We start from the raw sequence: 22,019 nt of genomic DNA, 5'->3' as shown, positions 1-22,019 counted from the left end.
TCTGCCTGATTCTCAGTGTCCTCATCTGTAAAAGGAGAGAGGTGGACAGTAAGTATTCTTTAAAGGCTCTTTCTAATTTTAAAACAAATTCTCAAAAGAGGGCAATATAAAACAAAACAAAACCCACTGCCATCTAGTCAATTCCGACTCATAGCAACCCTATAGGACAGAGTAGAATTGCCCGATAGGGTTTCCAAGGAGCAGCTGGTGGATTCAAATTTCCGACCTTTTGGTTAGCAGCTGCAGCTCTTAACCACTGCACCACCTGGGGCTTCAAAAAAAAAAAAATTCAAGCTGTATGAAAACCAAATATCCTAATCTGATCGCATTTTTTCCATAGTTCAAGATAATGCCAGATACCAGATTAAAATAACACAAGTTATCATGGTACTTATGAGGTGGGTTTTGAATAGTACATGATACCAGTTAGACCACATTTGAGCCTAACTCCGCGTCTAGCTTACTCTACCTTCTGTGGGATGGTGAAAGTCCAATTCCTGGTCGCTTTACATATAGCAATCGAATAGCTGGGCCAGGAGAAGAGTAGAGATTACAGAAAATGAACATAGCACCAACCAGAATTGACGATGCTGCCCGTCCATCCTGCCAAAGAAAATATATAAATTCATCATGAACATGGTCCAATCAGCCACTCTCCACTGAGAATGGTTATACTTCTAATGAAGAGAGGGGAGGTGGAGAGAGAGCTCTAAGAAATTCTCTTAACTTGGGGTGTCTAAGTTCACTTGAAAACCAGGATCTGGTCCAGCTATTTAAATCACAAAGCAGAAAGGAAACCCTTATTCTTAGCATAAAACTAACTCTCTACTCACCTAAGAAACCCAAGCAATATAAATGCAATCCTTTGGGAAACTCTTCTCCCATTACTTGCATATATTTACTTAAAATATAATTTAATTTTCAAGGTAACTTTGGACTTGGAGCATCAGAACTAATAGTTGAGGTCTCTCAGTTTTAGGACCAGAGGTAAAAAGTTCCTAGGTTAGGTAAATGCTGCTTTTTAGAATACACCATGTATGTATTTTGGAAACCCTGGTGGTGCTACGGCTGCTAACGAAAAGGTTGGCAGTTCAAATTCACCAGGTGCTCCTTGGAAACCATATGGGGCAGTTCTACTCTGTCCTATAGGGTCACTATGAGTCGGAACAGACTTGATGGAAAAGGGTTTTTTTTTAACATATGTGTTTCACCCAAAGCATGGTCCTATATTCATATAAAATAAAGACGTTTCACCTGATTCAACCTTCATTCAGTATAGGAATACATCTCATAACACTCCTGATAGATGGTTGTCCAGCCTCTTCTAGATTACTTTGAGTCACAGGGAACTTACTGATACTTGATACTCCATTCCAGTTTACAAAATTCTTCCTTATACTGAGTGTACTGAGCTGAAGTTTGTTCCCCAATGGTCCTCATTCTTCCTTCTTTCAGGACAAAGATTACACCTACTCCTTTCTCCCTGTGACAGCCCTTTACATATCTGAAATTCCCTCTCTTTCCATTAACACTTCTGTTTTCTGGGTTAAAACATCCCATCTCTTCAATTCTTCCTCACTCAACAGTCCATATCAAGAGACATCATTTGGTGCCCTTAAATGCACTGCCAGATGTGAAATATAACATACCAGATATGTTCTGACATAACTAAAGAGGAAATATCACCTCCCTTGGTTTGGACATTATGCTTTTATTAATATAACCACAGCCCAAACTAGCTCAAATGCAGGCTAAGTCATTCATCTTTCAATCCACTGAAATGCTGCTGCTTCTTTTTTTTCCTCCCAGATGAAAGCTGAGTTTTAAAGGACAGAGAAGAGGCTTTCAGAGGAAGGGTTGGGAAAGGAATTCTAGGACGTGAGTTGTTAGAAAACTCATCAGTTCCCCCTGGTAGTTGTTCTAAAAATGCACTTAATCCATTTGACTACTTACAAGGGCATAAGTTTCTTTTTATTTTATTTTTGTTTAAACACAAACAGACAAAAAAAAATACACACACACATCAACATATTTACATCAATTGTATTAACACAAATTTCAATGGTATTGTTACTTTACCCGTGTACCCACAGCTCTTGTTTCTACCTCTTTTATAATACTCAGCACATTCTAGAATCTTTGCATTATGTGAGTTATGTACATATCTAACCTGCCCACTAGTACTCAAGTTTTAAGGCAGCAATAGTAAATTTCTCCCTCATTTTTACATCCTTCATATCACCTTCCTCCTAAGGGGCTCAATAAATGATTATTGAACTCAAGTGTCACCTGTCCACCATTCTGTACAGGGCCGGGTGGTTTCAACAAACCTAGCCACCACCACCACCACCACCACCACCAACAGGAAGGTTACTCACCAAGCAGTGTACGACACAGACATTTTTGGGGTTCTGCAGTAGCCAGTTATACATATTCCGACACACAGCAAAGAGGTTGTGCAAACTGGGCGCCTGCCTAACAGGCCAACTGCATTCTGAGACCTAAGGGAATACGGCAAAAGGAAATTAATTTCCCAGCAACTTCTTCTCCATAAGCAGGTGTCACACCAAACAACATCTTCTGGAACCCATACCACATCCTCTGCTAACATAGCCAAGAAGAGTTGGGAACAATGTCCAGACACAAAAATCCACCCACTGCCATCCAGTCGACTTGTTCAATACTGCAAATTTTTAATTAAAAGATTCTGTTTCAATAAATGTGGAAAACCCATTTTGGAATACATTTTAAATTAAGCGACACCATTTAAACTGAGCATATGGGTTTTTAAAAATTCTCTGAGGTTACACAGAACTTAATTTCTATTAACTATAAAATGGTTTGACCTGCCTACTAGATGTTTAATTATAGTGTGACCTTATATATCCTGCATCAGCTCTAATTTTATCTCAGTTCTTGTGGTAATATGAAACATACTGCACAGTCAAGCAGGTTTGTGTACAGCTCTTCTTTCTTTCTCTTTTAATGGAGGTCCCTCTATGGGGGCATGTATATTCATTCATTTCACATATTACTTAGTAAATTTCAGAGTATTGACTATGTTCCAGGGATCTGTTTGACTCTGATCCACACAATTACATAAGACAGACATTAATATTATCCCCATTTTGCAGATGAGAAAGCTGACTGTCAAAGGTTATTTTGTCCAAAGATAAACTACTGGTCACTGCAACCCAGCTCTTCTGATTACAAATCCTGTCACTGTGCTACAACAGCACACTGGTTAAAATGATCATTTGCTTGAAAAATACGAGGCATGAAACCCAATCGACTAGGTACTTATTAATTTAACTAAAATCATATGGAAAGCTTGGACTCGGGCAAAGTCTGTGACCTAAGACTTTCTTCACAAAATACAGCAAATGATACCTCCCTTCCTCCCACTGTAGTGGATATTAAATGACAATGAACTTAAAGGGATATGCTTAGTGTCTGCACACAGAGAGTGCTCAATAAATGTTGCTATTATTATTAACACTATTACTTTATTAAGTAACTGCCAGTGCAAAGCCCTGAGATCAGATAAAGCTATGTCTGAAAAAAATGAATGAAACCCAGTATGGCAAGAGTGTAGAACTGAGGGGCCAGATCATACAAGGCCTTGTATCTTGTAAGGAACTGGGAGAAGCATTTACCCTTTGGTGACCCAAGTATTCTCTGTCTGAGTATTTTGTTGACACTGTGTGTTTTCATTAATGGAAGCATGCTGAATCCTTGAGTGTACCTGAATGGTTGGTAGGTAATACAGATTTGGAGTTCTGGTGGTGCAGTGGTTAAGAGCTCAGCTGCTGACCAAAAGGTCGGCAGTTCGGATCCACCAGCTGCTCCTTGGAAACCCTATGGGGCAGTCCTACTCTGTCCTATAGGGTTGCTATGAGTTGGAATCAACTCAATGGCAATGGGTTTGATTTTTTTTACTATGGATTTTTTTTTCTTGCCCCCTCCCACCAGCCTACCCTAAGTGTTCAGTGGAATATATGAAGTACCACTAATTACCCCAGAGTATCCACCACAATTTATTGGTACATATGTGTAAAAAAAACCCAGTGCCAACGAAATTAAAATTTTCAAAATTTCTATTTTTCCTATCAAATATTTAGACACCTCATATGAAACCCTGTAAAAATTAATAATTTGCAGCACATGTCGTTTCTTTGGTTTTAAACAGTCATAAAGGCCCCTGCCTTGCAGCAACATGCACTGTCAGTGGTACAGAACCTTCCCAATAAACCTCGAAGCTGAAAAAGTTCATGGTCGCTATGTGTACTGCCAGGCACAAAAGGGTCAAGAAAGAGAGTGACTCTCAGGTCTGCATTTTCCAAAGATCTCTGAACCTCCAGTATGGACAGTGGATGTGAATAACATGAGACTAAAGTCAGGAAGACCAGTTAGGAGGCTGCTGAGGGGTCTAAACAAAAGGCGATGGTGGCTTAGATTAATTAAGTGGCTCTGGGGTAAAAAAAGACTAGAGAGATTTAAGAGATAAGTAGGAGGTGGAATACCTGTACACAAGACAATCAGAGATTGAGTATGTGGTGGCAATACGTGTGTGTGGAGGGGTGTACTTAAGAGAAAGTTGGGGGAAGGGACAAGGATGACTACCAGGTTTCAATCTTGAAGAGCTCAATGAAAGGAGGCACCATTTACTGAGCAGAGAGTTCTGGAGAAAGAACGGTTTTATATGGATGGCGTCATCAGAAAATGCTCTGCAGGGCAGGGGTTTGGGGACCATGGTTTCAGCAGACAGTTAAGTCAATTGGCATTATAAAATCTATTAAGAAAACATTCTGCATCCCACCTTAGAGAGAGGCATCTGGGGTCTTAAACGCTAGCAAGCGTCCATCTAAAACACATCAATTGGTCTCAACCCACCTGGATCAAAGGAGAATGAAGAACACCAAGGACACAAGGTAATTATGAGCCCAAGAAAAAGAAAGGGCCACATAAGCCAGAGACTACATCAGCCTGAGACCAGAAGAGCTAGATGGTGCCCAGCTACAATTAACGACTGCCCTGATAGGGAACGCAACACAGAACCCCTGAGGAAGCAGGAGAGCAGTGGGATGCAGACCCCAAATTCTCGTAAAAAGACCAGACTTAACGGTCTGACTGAGACTGAAGGACCCCGGTGGTCATGGCCCCCAGACCTTCTGTTGGTCCAGGACAGGAACTATTCCCAAAGCCAACTCTTCAGATATGGATTGGACTGGATAATGGGTTGGAGAGGGATGCTGATGAGGAGTGAGCTTCTTGGCTCAGGTGGACACTTGAGACTATGTTGGCATCTCCTCCCTGGAGGGGAGATGAGAGGGTAGAGGGGGTTAGAAGCTGGAGAAACGGACACGAAAAGAGAGAGAAGAGGGAGGGAATGGGCTGTCTCATTAGAGGGAGAGCAATTGGGAGTATGTAGCAAGGTGTGTATAAGTTTTTGTGTGAGAGACTGACTTAATTTGTAAACTTTCACTTAAAGCACAATAAAAATTAAAAAAAATAAAAAGTGCTCTGCAACACTACCACCATTGGCCTAAGAAACCCAAACCAAAAAAACCAAAACCGTTGCCATCGAGTCAATTTTGACTCATAGCAACCCTGTAGGATAAAGTAGTACTGCACCATACGGTTTCCAAGAAGCAGCTGGTAGATTCAAACTCCTGACCTTTTGATTAGCAGCCAAGCTCTTAACCACTGCACCACCAGGGATTCCCAAAGGTCTCAAATTCCTTACGTTTGACAGTAGGAAAAGGGAGGCAGGAGGAATCTCTTTGATTGGCCCTTTTCCAGTAACCAAATAATAAATCATCAAAATATAAAAGGGAAATTATCTGTGGACTCTGTCGAACTGACATATGAAAGCAAACTTGTGGAGGCCTCTCTCCAAGGCTGCCAAAAAAAAGTTCATTCTTTTTGGTTAATTTGTAACTATTTTTCTACAAGATGATTGTGGGGTGGTAGCAAAGAATCTTCCAGGATACTCATTTTCCTATACCTTTGGAAATGACAGGTGTGGTTTACCAAACAAAGTAGTTTGAATGCTTGACATAGCTACCAAACAATCCAGGGTGGCCCAGTGCTGGGCCTCTGTTGATTTAAACTCCGTAACAGCTTCCCTTTTTTACTTAACACGGTTCAGAGGCATTTCTGGTTCATTCCTTACTCACAAACAGACTCCCCATTAATATATTCTGAAGGAATGAAAATGAATTATTGGTATTGGTTTTTTTGGGGGGGGGAGGACTGTCCATAGGGTTTATTTTTGTTTTTTCTTAATTGAACTGTAGACGAAGGTTTACAGAACAAACTAGTTTCTCATCAGACAGTTAGTACACACATTGTTCTGTGACACTGGTTAACAACCCCATGACATGTCAACACTCTCCCTTCTCAACCCTGGATTCCCTATTACTAGTTTTCCTGTTCCCTCCTGCCTTCCAGTCCCTGCCCCAGGGCTTGTGCGGCCATTTAGTCTCATTTTGTTCCATGGGCCTGTTCAATCTTTGGCTGAAGGGTGAACCCCAAGAATAGCCTCATTACTGAGCTGAAAGGGTGTCTGGGGGCCATACTCTCAGGGTTTCTCCAGTCTGTGTCAGGCCAGCAAGTCTGGTCTTTCTTTTTGAGATAGAATTCTGTTGTATACTTTTCTCCAGCTCTGTCCGGGACCCCTATTGTGATTCCTCTCAGAGCAGTCAGTAGTGGTAGCCAGGGACCATCTGGTTATACTGGACTCAGTCTGACAGAGGCTGTGGTAGATGCGGTCGATTAGTCCTTTGGACTAATTTTTCCCTTGTGTCTTTAGTTTTCTCCATTCTTCCTTGCTCCTGAAGGGGTGAGACCAGTGGAGTGTCCTAGATGGCCACTCACAGGCTTTTAAGAGCCCAGACACTACTCACCAAAGTAGAACGTAGAACATTTTCTTTATCAACTCTGTTAGGCCAATTGAGCTAGATGTTCCCTGAGACCACGGTCCCCACAGAATTGTTGGTTTTTTAAAAAAGAATAATTGGGAAGATAAATTTTGCTTTCAGAGGAACTACAAAATATAAGTTTACACAAGCTGTTCCTTGTCTGCAATGTTTTTTCTTCTCTTCATCCCTTGGTAAGCTCTTACTTATCCTTCAAAACCCAAGCTCAAGTGCTCTGTTGTCTCTGATAATTTCTCTAACACCCCCACGCAGAAAGGCTTACTGGTCTTTGTACCCAAGCACTAGTCCATTTACATCTATCTATTGAAGCTTTTATCACCAGCAACTTGATTAAGGTCACAGGCTGGGTTTTCACCTTGGCTCTCTCCACTGATTACCTGATCAACCTTAAATCTTAATCTCAAAGCCTGGATTCTGTGTGTGTGAAGTGCAGACCAGCATTATATGATCCTTGTGAGAATTAGGCAGCATATTGTAAACACAATAAATGCTAGCTTTATTCTCAAGTTATATTCAAATTAACAGTTTATCTCTGTCTCCCCAGTAGACAATGAGCTCCATGAGAAGAGAGACCATAATCTCTTCATTAACACAGTGCCCAGTATCCATGTGCTGGTCATAAGGTTGGTGCTGAGAAATGAACCCCATCTGGCACTCTTTATAATAACATTCGTTGACATGTGCAGTATCTTGAACAAGAAACAGGTGAATAGATTTCATTGCTTTTCAGATTGCAATAGTATGAAAGTATAAGAAACTTGTTTTCTCAGGCAATAATTTTTTAAATAACGTTTTTTAAATGGTATGTTACCCCCACACACACACGCCAAATGTCAATTATTTAAATGCTTCTCAGCTAAAAATTGGATAAGTTGTCCTCAGCACAATAGGCTAATAGCTTCAGAATCATTAAACCAATCAAGTAAATAATATTAATTTAAAGTACTCCATAATTATATATTTACTTGATATATAATTACACACCATTAAGCAAACATACAATTAGAATTTTTTTTAAAGGCATGTACTCTGTCTAAAAGGGCGAAAAAAACATTAAGGCAAAAAAAAAAGAAGAAATTCAATCACAGCAAGCTATTTTTGCAGCTCTCTGGGGTTCACAGCTTCATGCAATAAGCACAGTCCTCGGTATGTGACACTTCACGAGCCATCTTCATTCTGTCTGAACACCTCCTGGAGTCACTGAGCATCAGAGAACACCATATGGATTACAAGGCTGCCATGATACCACCCAGTGGGGAAAGATGCCAAAACAGCCAGGGCTGGATGCCATTCCAGTTTTCACCTCTCCATTTCCCCAAGCAGGGGATAATCTGAATGGCAGAAGCAGCCCGTTTGCTGAGCACAATAGTAAAAGGTGCTATGGAGAATCAAACTGAAGTGCCATAGTCTGGTGTTCTAAGAATCTGCTATGCTTTTAGAGGACAGAAGTACTTCAGTCAATCATTTATTGTTGCATTTTATTATTATCAGTGTTGATACTGGCTACTACTTACTGAATGCTTCCTCTTAAGACACCGTTATTAAATTTAACCCTTACAACAAACATACAATAAAAGTCTTCTGAGAGTACTTGTGAAATAGGTACTCTTATTGTCATTCCCCACTTTCGACAGGAGGCTCAGAAGAGGTGATGTGCCCTGCCCAGGAAAAGGCAGAGTTGAGATGCGAATCTAAGGTATTTTTTAAAAGCTTAAATTTCATGTATATTATGTGAATTTCACCTCAAAAAAAAACAATTAAAAAATACCGCGTACTTTCCAGTAGACCATGCTGTCTGAAGACTGATTACTAACTGGAATTTCATCTTGCATCTGTGTGGTAGTTATGGCTTCAAGTCATGGCTGTATTTTACCAAGGTTAAGACATTCAATTCACCAAAGGCCACGGAACTAGAATGTGGGGAATTGCCAGTACACTCCCTGGTCCTCTGGCTCCCCAGCTAGTGATTTTTTCCTACACCAATTTTCCTGTCCTGACACTGACGCGTGGTTGCTGAAGCAGAGTTGGAAATACCGGCTGTAAAGACACTGTCTACAGCCGTCCTCCCTCCCCAATCAGGAAACCAAATCAGAAGCAACAGGGAGCTACAGCAACCTCTCTGGTGAACTCTGGAAGGGAAAATAAAAGGTCGACTTCCCAATAATCGTGAGCCCTTTAAGAAGCCCAAGTTGATAACATCTCTTTCAAAAAACAAGTTTCAACAAAACAGGGAAAAATTCTACAAGATTACATGGTTTAGAAATCATCAACATCATGGAAGATTCTAAAAGACCCAGTTGGGCCTTTGATATAGTACACCCAAAAGAGTTGAAATCAAGAACTCAAACAGAAACCTGAACACGAACAGAAACCAGCACTATTCACAATTGCCAAAAGGTGGAAACAAATGTCCATCAACAGATGAATGGATAATACATACAATGGGAAATTACTCAGCCATAAAGATAAATGAAATCCTGATTCATGCTGTAACACGGATGAACCTTGAAAACATTATGCTGAGCTAAATAAAGACAAGTATTATACTATACCACTCATATGAAATAGACACATGTACAGAGACCAAAGCTTATTAGTGGTTACCAGGAGTGGGAAAGAGGGAAAGGAGGATTTATTGCTCAGGAGCACTGAGTGTCTATTAATGGTGGTGAAATAATTGAGGAAAGGCTAGTGATAATGGCTGCACAGCATGATGAATGTAATCAATGTCACCGAATTATACATGTATAACAACTATACATGTAAAAATTGTTGAACTGGCAAATACTTGTATACATAGAACAAATACATACAAATGTGAATACATACTTATTAATATAAATAAATATAGATTTAGGTATATATAATATATGTATAAAGAAAATGAAAACAAGTCCACGAAAGCCAAAGTTTGACCTTGAGTATATCCCACCTGAATTCAGAGACCATCTCAAGAATAGATTTGACACACCAAACACTAATAACTGAAGACTAGAGAAGTTGTAGAATGACATCAAGGATATCACACATGAAAAAAGCAAGAGGTCATTAAAAAGACAGAAAAGAAGGAAGAGACCAAAATGGATATCAGAAGAGACTCTGAAACTTGCTCTTGAACATACAGTAGCTACAGCAAAAGAAACGATGAAGTAAAAGCTAAATAGAAGATTTCAAAGGGCACCTCGAGCAAACAAAGTATTATACTTAAATATGCAAAGACCTGGAGTTAGAAAACAAAAAGGAAACAACAAGCTCAGCATTTCTCAAGCTGAAAGAAGTGATGGAAAAAATTCAAGCTTCGGGTTGCAATATTAAAGGATTCTATGGGCAAAAGATTGAACACAGCACTTTGTTGTTGTTGATCTTAGGTGCCGTCCAGTTAGTTCCGACTCACAGTGGCCCTATGCACAACAGAACGAAACACTACCCAGTCCTGCACCATCCTCACAATCATTGTTATGCTTGAGCTCGTTGTTGCAGCCACTGTATCAATCCACCTCGTTGAGGGTCTTCCTCTTTTCCACTGATCTTGTACTTTGCCAGGCATGCTGTCCTTCTCCAGGGACTGATCCGTCCTGACAAAATGTCCAAAGTATGTAAGATGCAGTCTCGCCATCTTTGCTTCTAAGGAGCATTCTGGTTGCACTTCTTCCAAGATAGCTTTGTTCGTTGTTTTGGCAGTCCATGGTATCTTCAACATTCTTTGCCAATACCACAATTCAAAAGTGTCAATTCTTCTTCAGTCTTCCTTATTCATTATCTAGCTTTCACATGCATATGATGTGATTGAAAATATCATGGCTTGGGTCAGGCGCACCTTAGTCTTCAAGGTGACATCTTTGCTTTTCAACACTTTAAAGAGGTCCTTTGCAGCAGATCTACCCAATGCAATGTGTCTTTTGATTTCTTGACTGCTGCTTCCATGGTTGTTGGTTGTGGATCCAAGTAAAATGAAATCCTTGACAATCTCAATCTTTTCTCCATTTATCCTGATATGGCTTATTGGCCCAGTTGTCACAATTTTTGTTTTCTTTATGTTGAGGTGTAATCCATACCGAAGGCTGTGGTCTCTGATCTTCATTAGTAAGTGCTTCCAGCCCTCTTCACTTTCAGCAAGCAAGGTTGTGTCATCTGCATAATGCAGGTTGTTAATGAGTCTTCCTTCAATCCTGATGCCCCGTTCTTCTTCATATAGTCCAGCTTCTCGAATTATTTGCTCAGCATACAGATTGAATAGGTATGGTGAAAGGATACAATCCCTACGCATACCTTTCCTGACTTTAAACCATTCAGTATCCCCTTGTTCTGTCTGAAAACTAACTGCCTCTTGATCTATGTAAAGGTTCCTCATAAGCACAATTAAAGTGTTCTGGAATTCCCATTCTTTGCAATGTTATGATTCACAGTCAAATGCCTTTGCATAGTCAACAAAACACAGGTAAACACCCTTCTGGTATTCTCTGCTTTCAGCCAGGATCCATCTGACATCAGCAATGATATCCCTGGTTCCACGTCCTCTTCTGAAACCAGCCTGAATTTCTAGCAGTTCCCTGTGGATATACTACTGCAGCCATTTTTGAATGGTTTTCAGCGAAATTTTGCTTGCATGTGATATTAATGATACTGTTCTATAATTTCTGCATTCAGTTGGATCACCTTTCTTGGGAATGAGCATAAATATGGACCTCTTCTAGTTGGTTGGCCAGGTAGCTGTCTTCCATATTTCTTGGCATAGATGAGTGAGCACCTCCAGCGCTGCATCTGTTTGTTGAAACATCTCAATTGATATTCCATCAATTCCTGGAGCCTTGTTTTTCGCCAATGCCCTCAGAGCAGCTTGGACTTCTTCCTTTGGTACCATCGGTTCCTGATCGCATGCCATCTCTTGAAATGGTTGAACATCAACTAGTTCTTTTTGGTATGATGGCTCTGTGTATTCCTTCCATCTTCTTTTGATGCTTCCTGCGTCATTTAATATTTTCCCCATAGAATCCTTCACTATTGCAACTAGAGGCTAGATTTTTTCCTCCGTTCTTTCAGCTTGAGAAACGCCAAGCATGTTCTTCCCTTTTGGTTTTCTATCTCCAGATCTCTGCACGTGTCATTATAATACTTTCCTTTGTCTTCTCAAGCCGCCCTTTGAAACCTTCTGTTCAGTTCTTGTACTTGATCATTTATTCCTTTTGCTTTAACAATGCAGGAAGCATCAAAAGAAGATATACATAGAGTCACTGTACCAAAAAGAATTGGTTGACATTCAACCATTTCAGGAGGTAGCATATAATCAAGAACTGATAGTGCTGAAGGAAGAAGTCCAAGCTGCACTGAAGGCAATGGTGAAAAACAAAGCTCCAGGAATTGAAAGAATGCCGAATGAGGTATTTGTTATCTCAAGAAATGGACACAACACTGGAAGCACTCACTTGTCTATGTGAAGCAATCTGGAAGACATCTGCCTGGCTAGCCGACTGAAGAGATCCATATTTGTGCCCGTTCCAAAAAAAGGTGATTCAACAGAATGTGGAAATTATCAAACAATATCATTAATATCACATACAAGTTAAATTTTGCTGAACATAATTTAAAAACGGTTGCAGCCGTACAGGGAACTGCCAGAAGTTCAAGCTAGATTCAGGAGAGGATGTGAAATGAGAGATATCCCTGCTTGATATCAGATGGATCTTGGCTGAAAGCAGAGAATACCAGTAAAATGTTTTTCTGTGTTTACTGACTATGCAAAGGCATTCGACTGGGTGGATCATAACAAATTACGGATAACATTGCAGAGAATGGAATTCCAGAACACTTCCTTGTGCTCATGAGGAATCTGTGCATAGGTCAAAAGGCAGTCGTTCAAACAGAACAAGGGGATACTGCGTGGTTCAAAATCAGGAAAGCTGTGCTTCAGGGCTGTATCCTTTCATCATACTTATTCAATCTGTAGGCTGAGCAAATAACCTGAGAAGCTGGACTATATGAAGAACATGGCATCAGGATTGAAGGAAGACTCATTAACAACCTGCAAAATGCAGATAACACAATCTTGCTTGCTAAAAGCCAAGAGGGCTTGAAGTACTTATGAAGATCAAAGACCACAGCCTTCGGCATGGATTACACCTCAACATAAAGAAAAAAAAATTCTCACAACTGGACCAATAAGCAAAATCAAAATAAACTGAGAAAACACTGAAGTTGTCAAGGATTTCATTTTACTTGGATCCATAATCAACACCCATGGAAGCAGCAGTCAAGAAATCAAATGATGCATTGCATTGGGCAAATATGGTGCAAAAGGCCTCTAAAGTGTTAAAAAGCAAAGATGTCACTTTGAAGACTAAGGTGCACCTGACCAAGCCATGGTATTTTCAGTCACCTCATACGCATGCAAAAGCTGGACAATGAATAAGGAAAATCAAAGAAAAACTGATGCACTTGAATTATGCAGTTGGCAAAGAATACTGAATATACCATCGACTGCCAGAAAAAAACAAACAAATCTGTCTTGGAAGAAGTATAGCCAGGATGCTCCTTAGAAGCAAGGGTGGGGAGTCTTCATCCTACATACTTTGGACATGTTATCAGGAGGGACCAGGCCCTGAAGAAAGACATTATGCTTGGTAAATTACAGGCAGAGCAAAAAAAGTTTGACCCTCAATAAGGTGGAGTGACACAGCGGTTGCAAAAATGGGCTCAAACATAGCAATGATTGCCAGGATGGCTCAAGACTGGGCAGTGTTTCTTTCTGTTGTACATAGAGTCACTATCAATAGAACTCACTTGGGGGCAAATAACATGCTTCTTATACATTCGTTTGCTAACCGTGCTCTTCCTCCACAAGATATTTTCATAAGCGCTGCTAGGCCAATTTACCTTAGCAAAGTAAAATCTTCCCAGAAAACAGCTTGTCTCTGCCACCATCTGCCATGCCCCCAAACACACAAACATTCACATAATCAAAATGTAAAGTGAATGAGTTCAGGTTTCAAGGCACAGAGATATACGACACAGACAGACCTGGACTCCTGTAATATGGACAGAGTTAGGCTGCTGTGAGTGTAGACACAGACAGAGGTGACCTCTTGTGAGTGTGGAAATAAAATCAGTCCCATGTTTGGTCCTCCAACACTAGTATTTATGGAAGACTCTTCCTATCTACATTTTTTAAAATGAGGTTTAATTGCTAACCTAAACTGAAAGTAGGAAAAAATGGTTCTAGTCCTCAAGGACTAGAAACTGAAACTAAGAAACATTTTCTAAGAAAAGCAACAATGAGATACAAACCAATTCACAGTGTTAGCGCTAGAAAGAGAAAGGACTAGGGACTTGAAGAGAGATATGTTGTTGTTGTTAGCTGCAACAACTCTGCCCCGACTTACTGCAACAGCATGCACAGTGGAACAAAACACTGCCCAGTCCTGTGCCATTCCCATGATCAGTTGTGGATCTGACTGCTGTGGTTCACAGGATTGAAATCAATGGCTGATTCTCGGAAGTAAATCACCAGGCCTTTGTTCCTAGTCCATCATAGTCTGAGGACTCTGCTGAAACGTGTTCAGCATCATAGCGATACATAAACCTCCACTGACAGACAGGTGAGGTACACTGGTGGAGAATGGAACCCAGGTTTCCTGCCTGGAAAGTGAGAATTCCACCACTGAACCACTAATGCCCATGAAAAGAGATACAGCCAGGTCAAAAAACAGAGCTAAGATGAAACTATAGGGTCACTATAAGTTGGAATTGACTTGACGGCACTGGGTTTGGTTTTCCTGGTTTAAGATGAAAATACTAAGACTTTGGGACTGTCTTCCTGAAATGCAAGGGTTGAAGGAGCCTGGTCAGAAGGTCCAGTTCCACTCTGCCAAGTTCTAGGACTATCCTAAAAAAAAAAAAAAAACTTTTTTTTTTTTTTTTTTTTATCCTAGGAGGCACTAAAAATGTACTACAACCCTGTGTTTTAGGGGATAAAACTGGAAAAGCTTGCGGCAAGTGGAAATTACCCTTTTAAGTGTCTTGAGACAAGAACAAAATATTTATGTTCTATCTCCATTTTTAGCCTAATAATGAAGTGGTTGAGCTAGGGTTGGTATGGTTGACTTTTTAGGGAGAGGGAGCACTTCATGCAAAGAGACGGTATGTGACTACACACACAGGTACAAGCATGCATCTTTGAGTACGTGCAAGCATGCACACGCATGCACACTAGCTCTCCTGATGGGCTCTCAGGGTGTTTGGGCGATGGAGAGCAGTGAAAGACGAAGCTAAAGCACAAGCAGAGGCCAGTTCATGAAGAGCCTCCTAAGGCACATTGTACAGTTTGATGGACAAGAAAGAATCCCTCTACTTTCACCTACACAAGTCCTACTTGTGCCTTAAGGCCCAGTTCCCACTGTCATCTCCCTTCACTAATCTCCCTCATCAGGTACTGTAAATACTATGTGTGCTTGCCTTTACAACGTCCTGGGTTCTCACTCAACTAGGCTTAAGTGCCTTGAGAACAAGAACAAAATATTTGTTATATCTACATTGTCTAATAATTCTTGGCACATTCATCCTTTTGAAAGACATTTACTAGCCATGCCAGGCACTGTTCCAGGCAGCAAATAAAATAAACATGCTCCCTGCTCTCCCGGAACAAGTGAGAGCAGCCCAGGGTACAATATGTAATTCCAGGTTCCTCTGGAGAATAAGTCAGGTCACAAAATCTTTATTGCATTATAGATTAATTATATTATTGCATTATAGATATCTTCCTTTAAAGATGTCTTTACAGAGTAAAGATACTTTTGATGGAGCAGTATCTTTGCAGTGTAAAGATACTACTCCACCTAAAGTCAGTTCTGAAGTCGAATGCTTGATTTTTTTGTTTGTTTTCATTATTATTGCCCTCATTATCAGAATCTTTATAAATCCGATCTTCATTTGTCTTTGGAATTTGGACACGTTATATCTGAGAATGATAACATCAACAAATTACACATTGCAACACTGTATGTAGTACATGTTACTAACAACGAGATTTACCAAAAAAAAAAAAAAAAAAAGAACGATGGTTAAGTGCCATTCATCACAACTCGAATGTGTCATAAGTTGGGGCTGTATTACACAGAAAGACATCTCCATATGTATGACTACTTCTATAATATATTTTTATTTAATTTTGGGGGGAAATGTTTCAGAATATCATCGATCTTTCAAGATCAAATAACACTTCTATGAACTATTATGCAGGATGTTCCGTGTTCCTTCACTTATGAAAATTATGGTATTGACTGAGTCTCCACACAAGAAAAATCAATTCAAAAGAATTTGCATCACAGTTAGAAACACAATACCTACCCTGTTTCTGTTTGATGTTAATTCGCTTACTCTAAATTAGGTAATGGATGAAATAAGAGTTGAAAGAATAGTTTATTATAGGGGATTTTAAAGAGCTGCATTTAAAATCTCCATTATAAAATGGCAGTTTAGACTAAATTGGTTCAGAATATTTACATCAGAATTCCTTAAAGGAGGTCCCCAGGGCAGCAGCACCTGGAAGCTTCAAAGAAATGTAAATTCTTGTCCCAATTTTAGGAGCCCTTGTGGCACAGTGCTTAAAGCGCTTGGTTGCTAACTGAAAGCTCTGAAGGGTTGAACCCACCAGCCGCTCCTTGGGAGAAAGATGTGGCAGTCAGGTTCCTTAGAGATTTACAGCCTTAGAAACCCTATGGGGCAGTTCTACTCTGTCCTACAGGGTCACTATGAGTTGGAATCAACTCAACGTCAATGGGTTTGGTTTTTTTGGGTCCCAGCCTTGTCCTACTGAATCAGAAACATGGGGCTGGAGCCCAGCAACCTGTATTTAACAAGCCCTTCAAGTGATTATGATGAATTCTAAAGTTTGAGAACCACTGGGTACATCTTGATTATTCTAGGAACACTCTGAGAAAACAGATCTATCCCTTATTTTACTGAACATTAGAGCAGGAAGGGGTCTTAGAAAGCACAGAGATCAATCCTCTTGTGGTTTTTACAGTATGGAAACTGAGCCCAGAGATGACCTGTGGCAACTAGAATTTGGAGAGAAATGTGTTCCCACATCAAAGACGTAAAGCTTAGACCCCAGACACAAGGCATGGGCATCAGCTATCATTTTGCATATTTGAAATCAAGTTTTACTTTTAATTTAAAGGATTCATGTGTAGAAAACGCTTTCTCTTTCTTGATAGACCCAGATGTGGTTGCAAAACCCAGTCATACCTAAGGGCAACGTCCAAATTATTTGAAGACGTTCTTGAGAGAGAAAAAGCCTTATTTCTGTGAGTAAATCAAGAATTTGGTGGCCAGAAATAACAGGCTCGATTCAGATTCAAACCTGGCTAGCTCTCACAGCTCTTTAACCACCCTGAAACGAGAATAATTCTGTCTAGTTCAAAAAGCTCCTTAAATGGGTAGTCCAGCTTTTCCAAGTAATACTGTCAGCCTAGGACAATGGCTGAAAACACCAGCCTTAGGCCACTTACTAGTTGTGCGATCTTGGGCAAGTTAACTTATCTGTCTGTGCCTCAGTTTCTGCACCTAACTCAGAGAACTGGTGAAAGAATTAAATCAGATATTGCATGTAAAGCTCCTGACACAGTGTAAATGCTCTATAAACACTGGCTGCTGCTCTATTATTATTATTAGAAATAGTAACAAATCTACAATACGAACACTGTTCAAGTAGTACCCTTCACTTACAAAAGACGCACCTTTACTGAATGTCCAAAATATACTTCCATTAACACTGGTGTGTCCATACTGATCTAACCACACTGTCTCATCTTGACGTCCAACTAGCAACAAGGAAGGACACTTGTGGTTCAGTGGTAGAATTCTCACCTTCCAGGTTTAAGACCCTGGTTTGATTCCTGGCCAATGCACCTGAAACGCAGCCACCACCCTCACGACCCCAACCAGTGGTAGGACGGTTTATATGTTGCTATGATGCTGAACTGACTAAGACAGCACAGCTTCCAGACTAAGCTAGGCTAGGAAGAAAGGCCTGGAGATCTACTTCCAAAAATCAGTCAATGAAAACCCTATGGATCACAATGGTCCAATCTGCAACAGATCATGGGGATGGCACAGAACCAGGCAGCATTTCCTTCTGTCGTACATGGGGTCTTCGTAAGTCAGGATTTGAGTTGATGGCAGCTAACAACAACAAAGGCATAACTAGTGATACAGCATAAGGTTAGCCAAGTGCCCTACCTAGCCGTTCAATCTCTAATTGAGCCTCATATGCAACGTGAATTGTGCCCTAACAACTGAGCAGCCAGAAACCAACTGATTAAAGCCCCAAATTAGATAGTATTAATTGTCCTGATTTTATTGACAAACTTTCTTGAATATATCTTCATCCCAGGAAAATCTTCAGAATATCTCGTAACAGCCTAATAAATATTTTGTGGACAGAAGTGTCCAGAGTTTATAGCTTTTCAGCATCATGTACCTAATGCTTTGAGGCTAACTCTTAAGGTGGAAAGTACCCTGTGATGTCTTCAATACTGTGATCGCAGGGCTAAAATTCCTTACCCTGCTGTGAAACTTAGCAGTTCGATAAGACTTGGGTGACAGATTGTACACTGTGTAGTGGTCAAGGTGTCTGGAATCCAAGAAGCTTCGGATGTCATCAACCTGATTCCTGAATCCTATGTCAACACTGTCCAGAGGAAAGGACATCACTAGGAGGGGTCACACAGAAAGAAAAGAGGTTAAACAGGTCTGCTGTCACTATAGGCATCAATTTACAGCTGAGCTATTGAGTAATTAATAAATATGAGAAACTTACCAATAATTCTTGAAGTAACATAAGTAAAGTCTAAATCTCCCTTCGTGTAGCTAAAAGCAAGAAAGGGAGGTCATTCATTAACATGATTCAAGCATGCCAAAATTTCTCTGCCTTAAACACCTGTACATCATAACTTGTGATAATTATGTTCCACCCAAAAAAAAAATCCCACACCCTTTGCCGTCGAGTCAATTCTGACTCATAGCAACCCTATAGGAGAGAGTAGAACTGCCCTGTAGGGTTTCTAAGGAGCGGCTGAGGATTCGGACTGCCAACCCTTTGGTTGGCAGCTGTGGCTCTTCACCACTGTGCCATATTTTGACTCCCCTGAAGCTCATCTCTCTGCCAAGGATCGTTGGGAAAAGACAGCCCTCGTCCTCAGGGAGGTAAATCTACCACAGCCACAGGTGCATTCCCATGCTCGCTTTAGATGTCACCTCATCAACAGAATCAATCTCAGAACAGAAAACATTGCTTATTTATTAACACATTGTTCCGCCCTCTCTGCCTTCATGGAAATCTCCCAGAAGTGTGAGTAGCTAAGGAGTAGGGAAAGAAGTGAATGAAAAAGAACAGAGGACACGCTTTTTCTGCCTACGAGGCGCTAGCTGGGAATTAAAGGCACAGGATAATTTTTTACCTTTCCATAAAGACTAAAATATGGATTAATATATTGGATTGGATATTTTAATTTCTGATTTAAGATTGCTTAATTTTAACTTAAAATTACATAGAATTTTCTAATACTATAAATAAAAAAGAATTCATGTGGCCCGTTTGCCAGAATTTTCATTTGGTAAAAGGGTAGAGAATGCCTCCCCCTAAATAAATGTTAAAAGGATGGTAGGATACAAAACCAAAATTTTGCTGTGATTACAGTTCATGAATATTGCTTCTTCTGATTGCTTTATATTATCTCATCTAACCTCACACTCACTCGAAGACAAATCCTATCAGAGCATATGAGTAAAGCTCAGAGAGGTTAATTAACTTGCCATTGGCCACATGGCTAACAAAACAGATACCACATTGTTGTTGTTGTTGTGTGCTATTGGGTTGATTCTAATTCATAGACATCACATTAGAACCTAGGGTATCTGATTCTAAAGCCTGTGATGGCAACCTCTGTACTCCAATGAGCTCTCTCAGCTGCACCTGTAACTTCTAAAGAATTCAACTTTATGGCTACATGACATGCTGCAGCCAACCAGATGTATGGTCACAGCTCCCATGTAATTACATCACAAAAGTGACAACTTTTGAGCCAGACGAGCAGTTGAAGGTAACCAGATCTTTTGGGAGCACGGAGCTCCATCTGCTGAACTGCAAAGAATGCACATACCTGGTAACAGATTGTATAACTCTAGAAGATGTGTCTTTCAGGGTGTCTTTCAAGTTGTCCTTTAGATTACTAAAGAGCCTTCCTGCACCTCCTTTCACCATGTCAAAGAGACCGCCCCCATAGCTGGGTTCCATGTCTGCAGACGAGGCACCTGCCAATGAAAAACAGAAAAGGAGGTCAGATGGCACGGACTACAACGAACACCAGTCCCTCTTCATTCCTAGAACGCACACAGACCACTTTTGGAAGTCCAGGACAGAAATTCCTGGAGGCAATGTCCTACTCTCAGAACATATCAACTCTGGATTTCAGCAGTGTACACTCTCAGAGTCCCAGGAACCTCCAGAGTGGCACCATCCAATAATGTAACCACTAGCCACACCAAGTGGCAACCGGGCACTTGAAATGTGGCCAGTCTGAATTGAGACACACTAGAAGTATAAAATACACACCAGATTTCAAAAACATAGCGTAAAAAAATAGAATGTAAAGTATCTCAATAATTTTGTTCACTGACTACATGTTGAAGTGAGAATGTTTTAGATATATTGAGTTTAATAATTTATATCATTAAAATTAATTTCATCTGTTTCCTTTTACTTTTTTTTAATGCGACTACTAGAAAATTTTAAATTACATATGTGGCCTGCAATGTACTTATTTTGCACGGTGCTGATCCAGAGAGACTGACAAGGAAGAGCAGTGATCAGAGGGTGCCTCTTCCCTCAATGGGGAAGTGACCGTATTACAAGACCCCTCAGTTGAAATCAACTCGATAGCAACAGGTTTGGTTTGGCTTTGGTCAAAGCAATAGTCATCTTCCAACATGGACATGTTCTGAAGGACCTTCATAGAGCTTTTAGGTCTGAGGATATATGGTGGTCATTACTGTTATTTGCCAAATAATTCAGGTTCTTTTTACAACAGCAAAAAAAAAAAAAAACCAAATCTATTATTGGGTATTGTTTTATTACAAATACTTACATTATAAATAAATAAATAAATACAAATACTTATAAACATGTCTTTCACTTCTCCTTTATATTACAGTTGGGACATTATATATATGCTTCATTATGCCTAAAAAATCCACTGCCGTCAAGATGATTCCAAGTCATAGCAATCCTATGGGACAGAGTAGAACTGCCCCATAAGGTTTCCAAGGCTGAAATCTTTGCAGAAGCAAACTGCCACATCTTTCTCCTGCAGAGTGGCCTTTTGGTTTGCAGCCAAGCACTTATCCACTGAGCGACCAGGACTTCATTCTTCCTCCTTAAGAGCATCATGAAAGTGTACTTTCTGGCCCGTTGTGTTTAGGTGAAGCTATATGAATAGCTCTAGCCCAGGGTTTCTCAGCCTTGGCACTACTGACATGTTGGGCCAAACACTTCTTTGTTGGGGGCTGGGGATAAGTCATGGATTAAATTTTGTCCCCTAACAATGTGTTAACTTGGTTAGGCCAAATTGTGTGACTGTCTTCCATTTTGTGATTATAATTTTATGTTAAAGAGGATTAGGGTGGGATTGTAACACCAGCCTTACCCAGGTCACATCCCCGATCCTAAGTAAAGGGAGTTTCCCAGGGGTGTGGCCTACACCACCTTTTATGTCAAAAGAGATAAAAAGAAAAGGTAAGGGAGCAGCACCAGAAGCAGAGCAGGGTCTTTGAACCTGGGGTCCCTGTACCTAAGAAGCTCCTCAACAGGGGAAGATTGATGACAAGGATGTTCCTCCAGAGCCGACAGAGAGAGAGAAAGTCCTCCCCTGGAGCCGATGCCCTGAATTTGAACTTCTAGCCTGCTAGGCTGTGAGAAAATAAATTTCTCTTTGTTAAAGCCATCCACTTGTGGTATTTCTGTTATAGCAGCACTAGATGACTAAGGCAGGGTGGGAGGAGATACTGCCCTGTGCATTGTAGGGT

At 40.4% G+C, this 22,019-nt stretch overlaps 1 protein-coding gene across 1 annotated transcript in view; it reads right to left on the bottom strand.

The window, feature by feature from the left end:
- The window catches only part of DNAJC6 (DnaJ heat shock protein family (Hsp40) member C6), a 51,992-nt gene extending 31,703 nt beyond the window's left edge, over positions 1–20,289 (bottom strand). Inside the window, exons 1-5 of the mRNA XM_064282098.1 lie at positions 20,099–20,289; positions 18,757–18,806; positions 18,501–18,649; positions 2,379–2,501; positions 470–603 (exon numbers count right to left, since the gene is read on the bottom strand). Coding sequence (XP_064138168.1) covers positions 470–603; positions 2,379–2,501; positions 18,501–18,649; positions 18,757–18,806; positions 20,099–20,232 — 590 coding nt within the window. The 5' untranslated portion in view covers positions 20,233–20,289. The remainder of the gene's footprint in view (positions 1–469; positions 604–2,378; positions 2,502–18,500; positions 18,650–18,756; positions 18,807–20,098) is intronic.
- Between the last annotated feature and the right edge of the window lie 1,730 nt (positions 20,290–22,019).

This window comes from Loxodonta africana, chromosome 3 (assembly GCF_030014295.1).
Source record: "Loxodonta africana isolate mLoxAfr1 chromosome 3, mLoxAfr1.hap2, whole genome shotgun sequence".
Classification (NCBI taxonomy): domain Eukaryota; kingdom Metazoa; phylum Chordata; class Mammalia; order Proboscidea; family Elephantidae; genus Loxodonta; species Loxodonta africana.
Note: the sequence above shows the minus strand (reverse complement) of the source record. Positions and strands in the feature narration are given on the sequence as shown.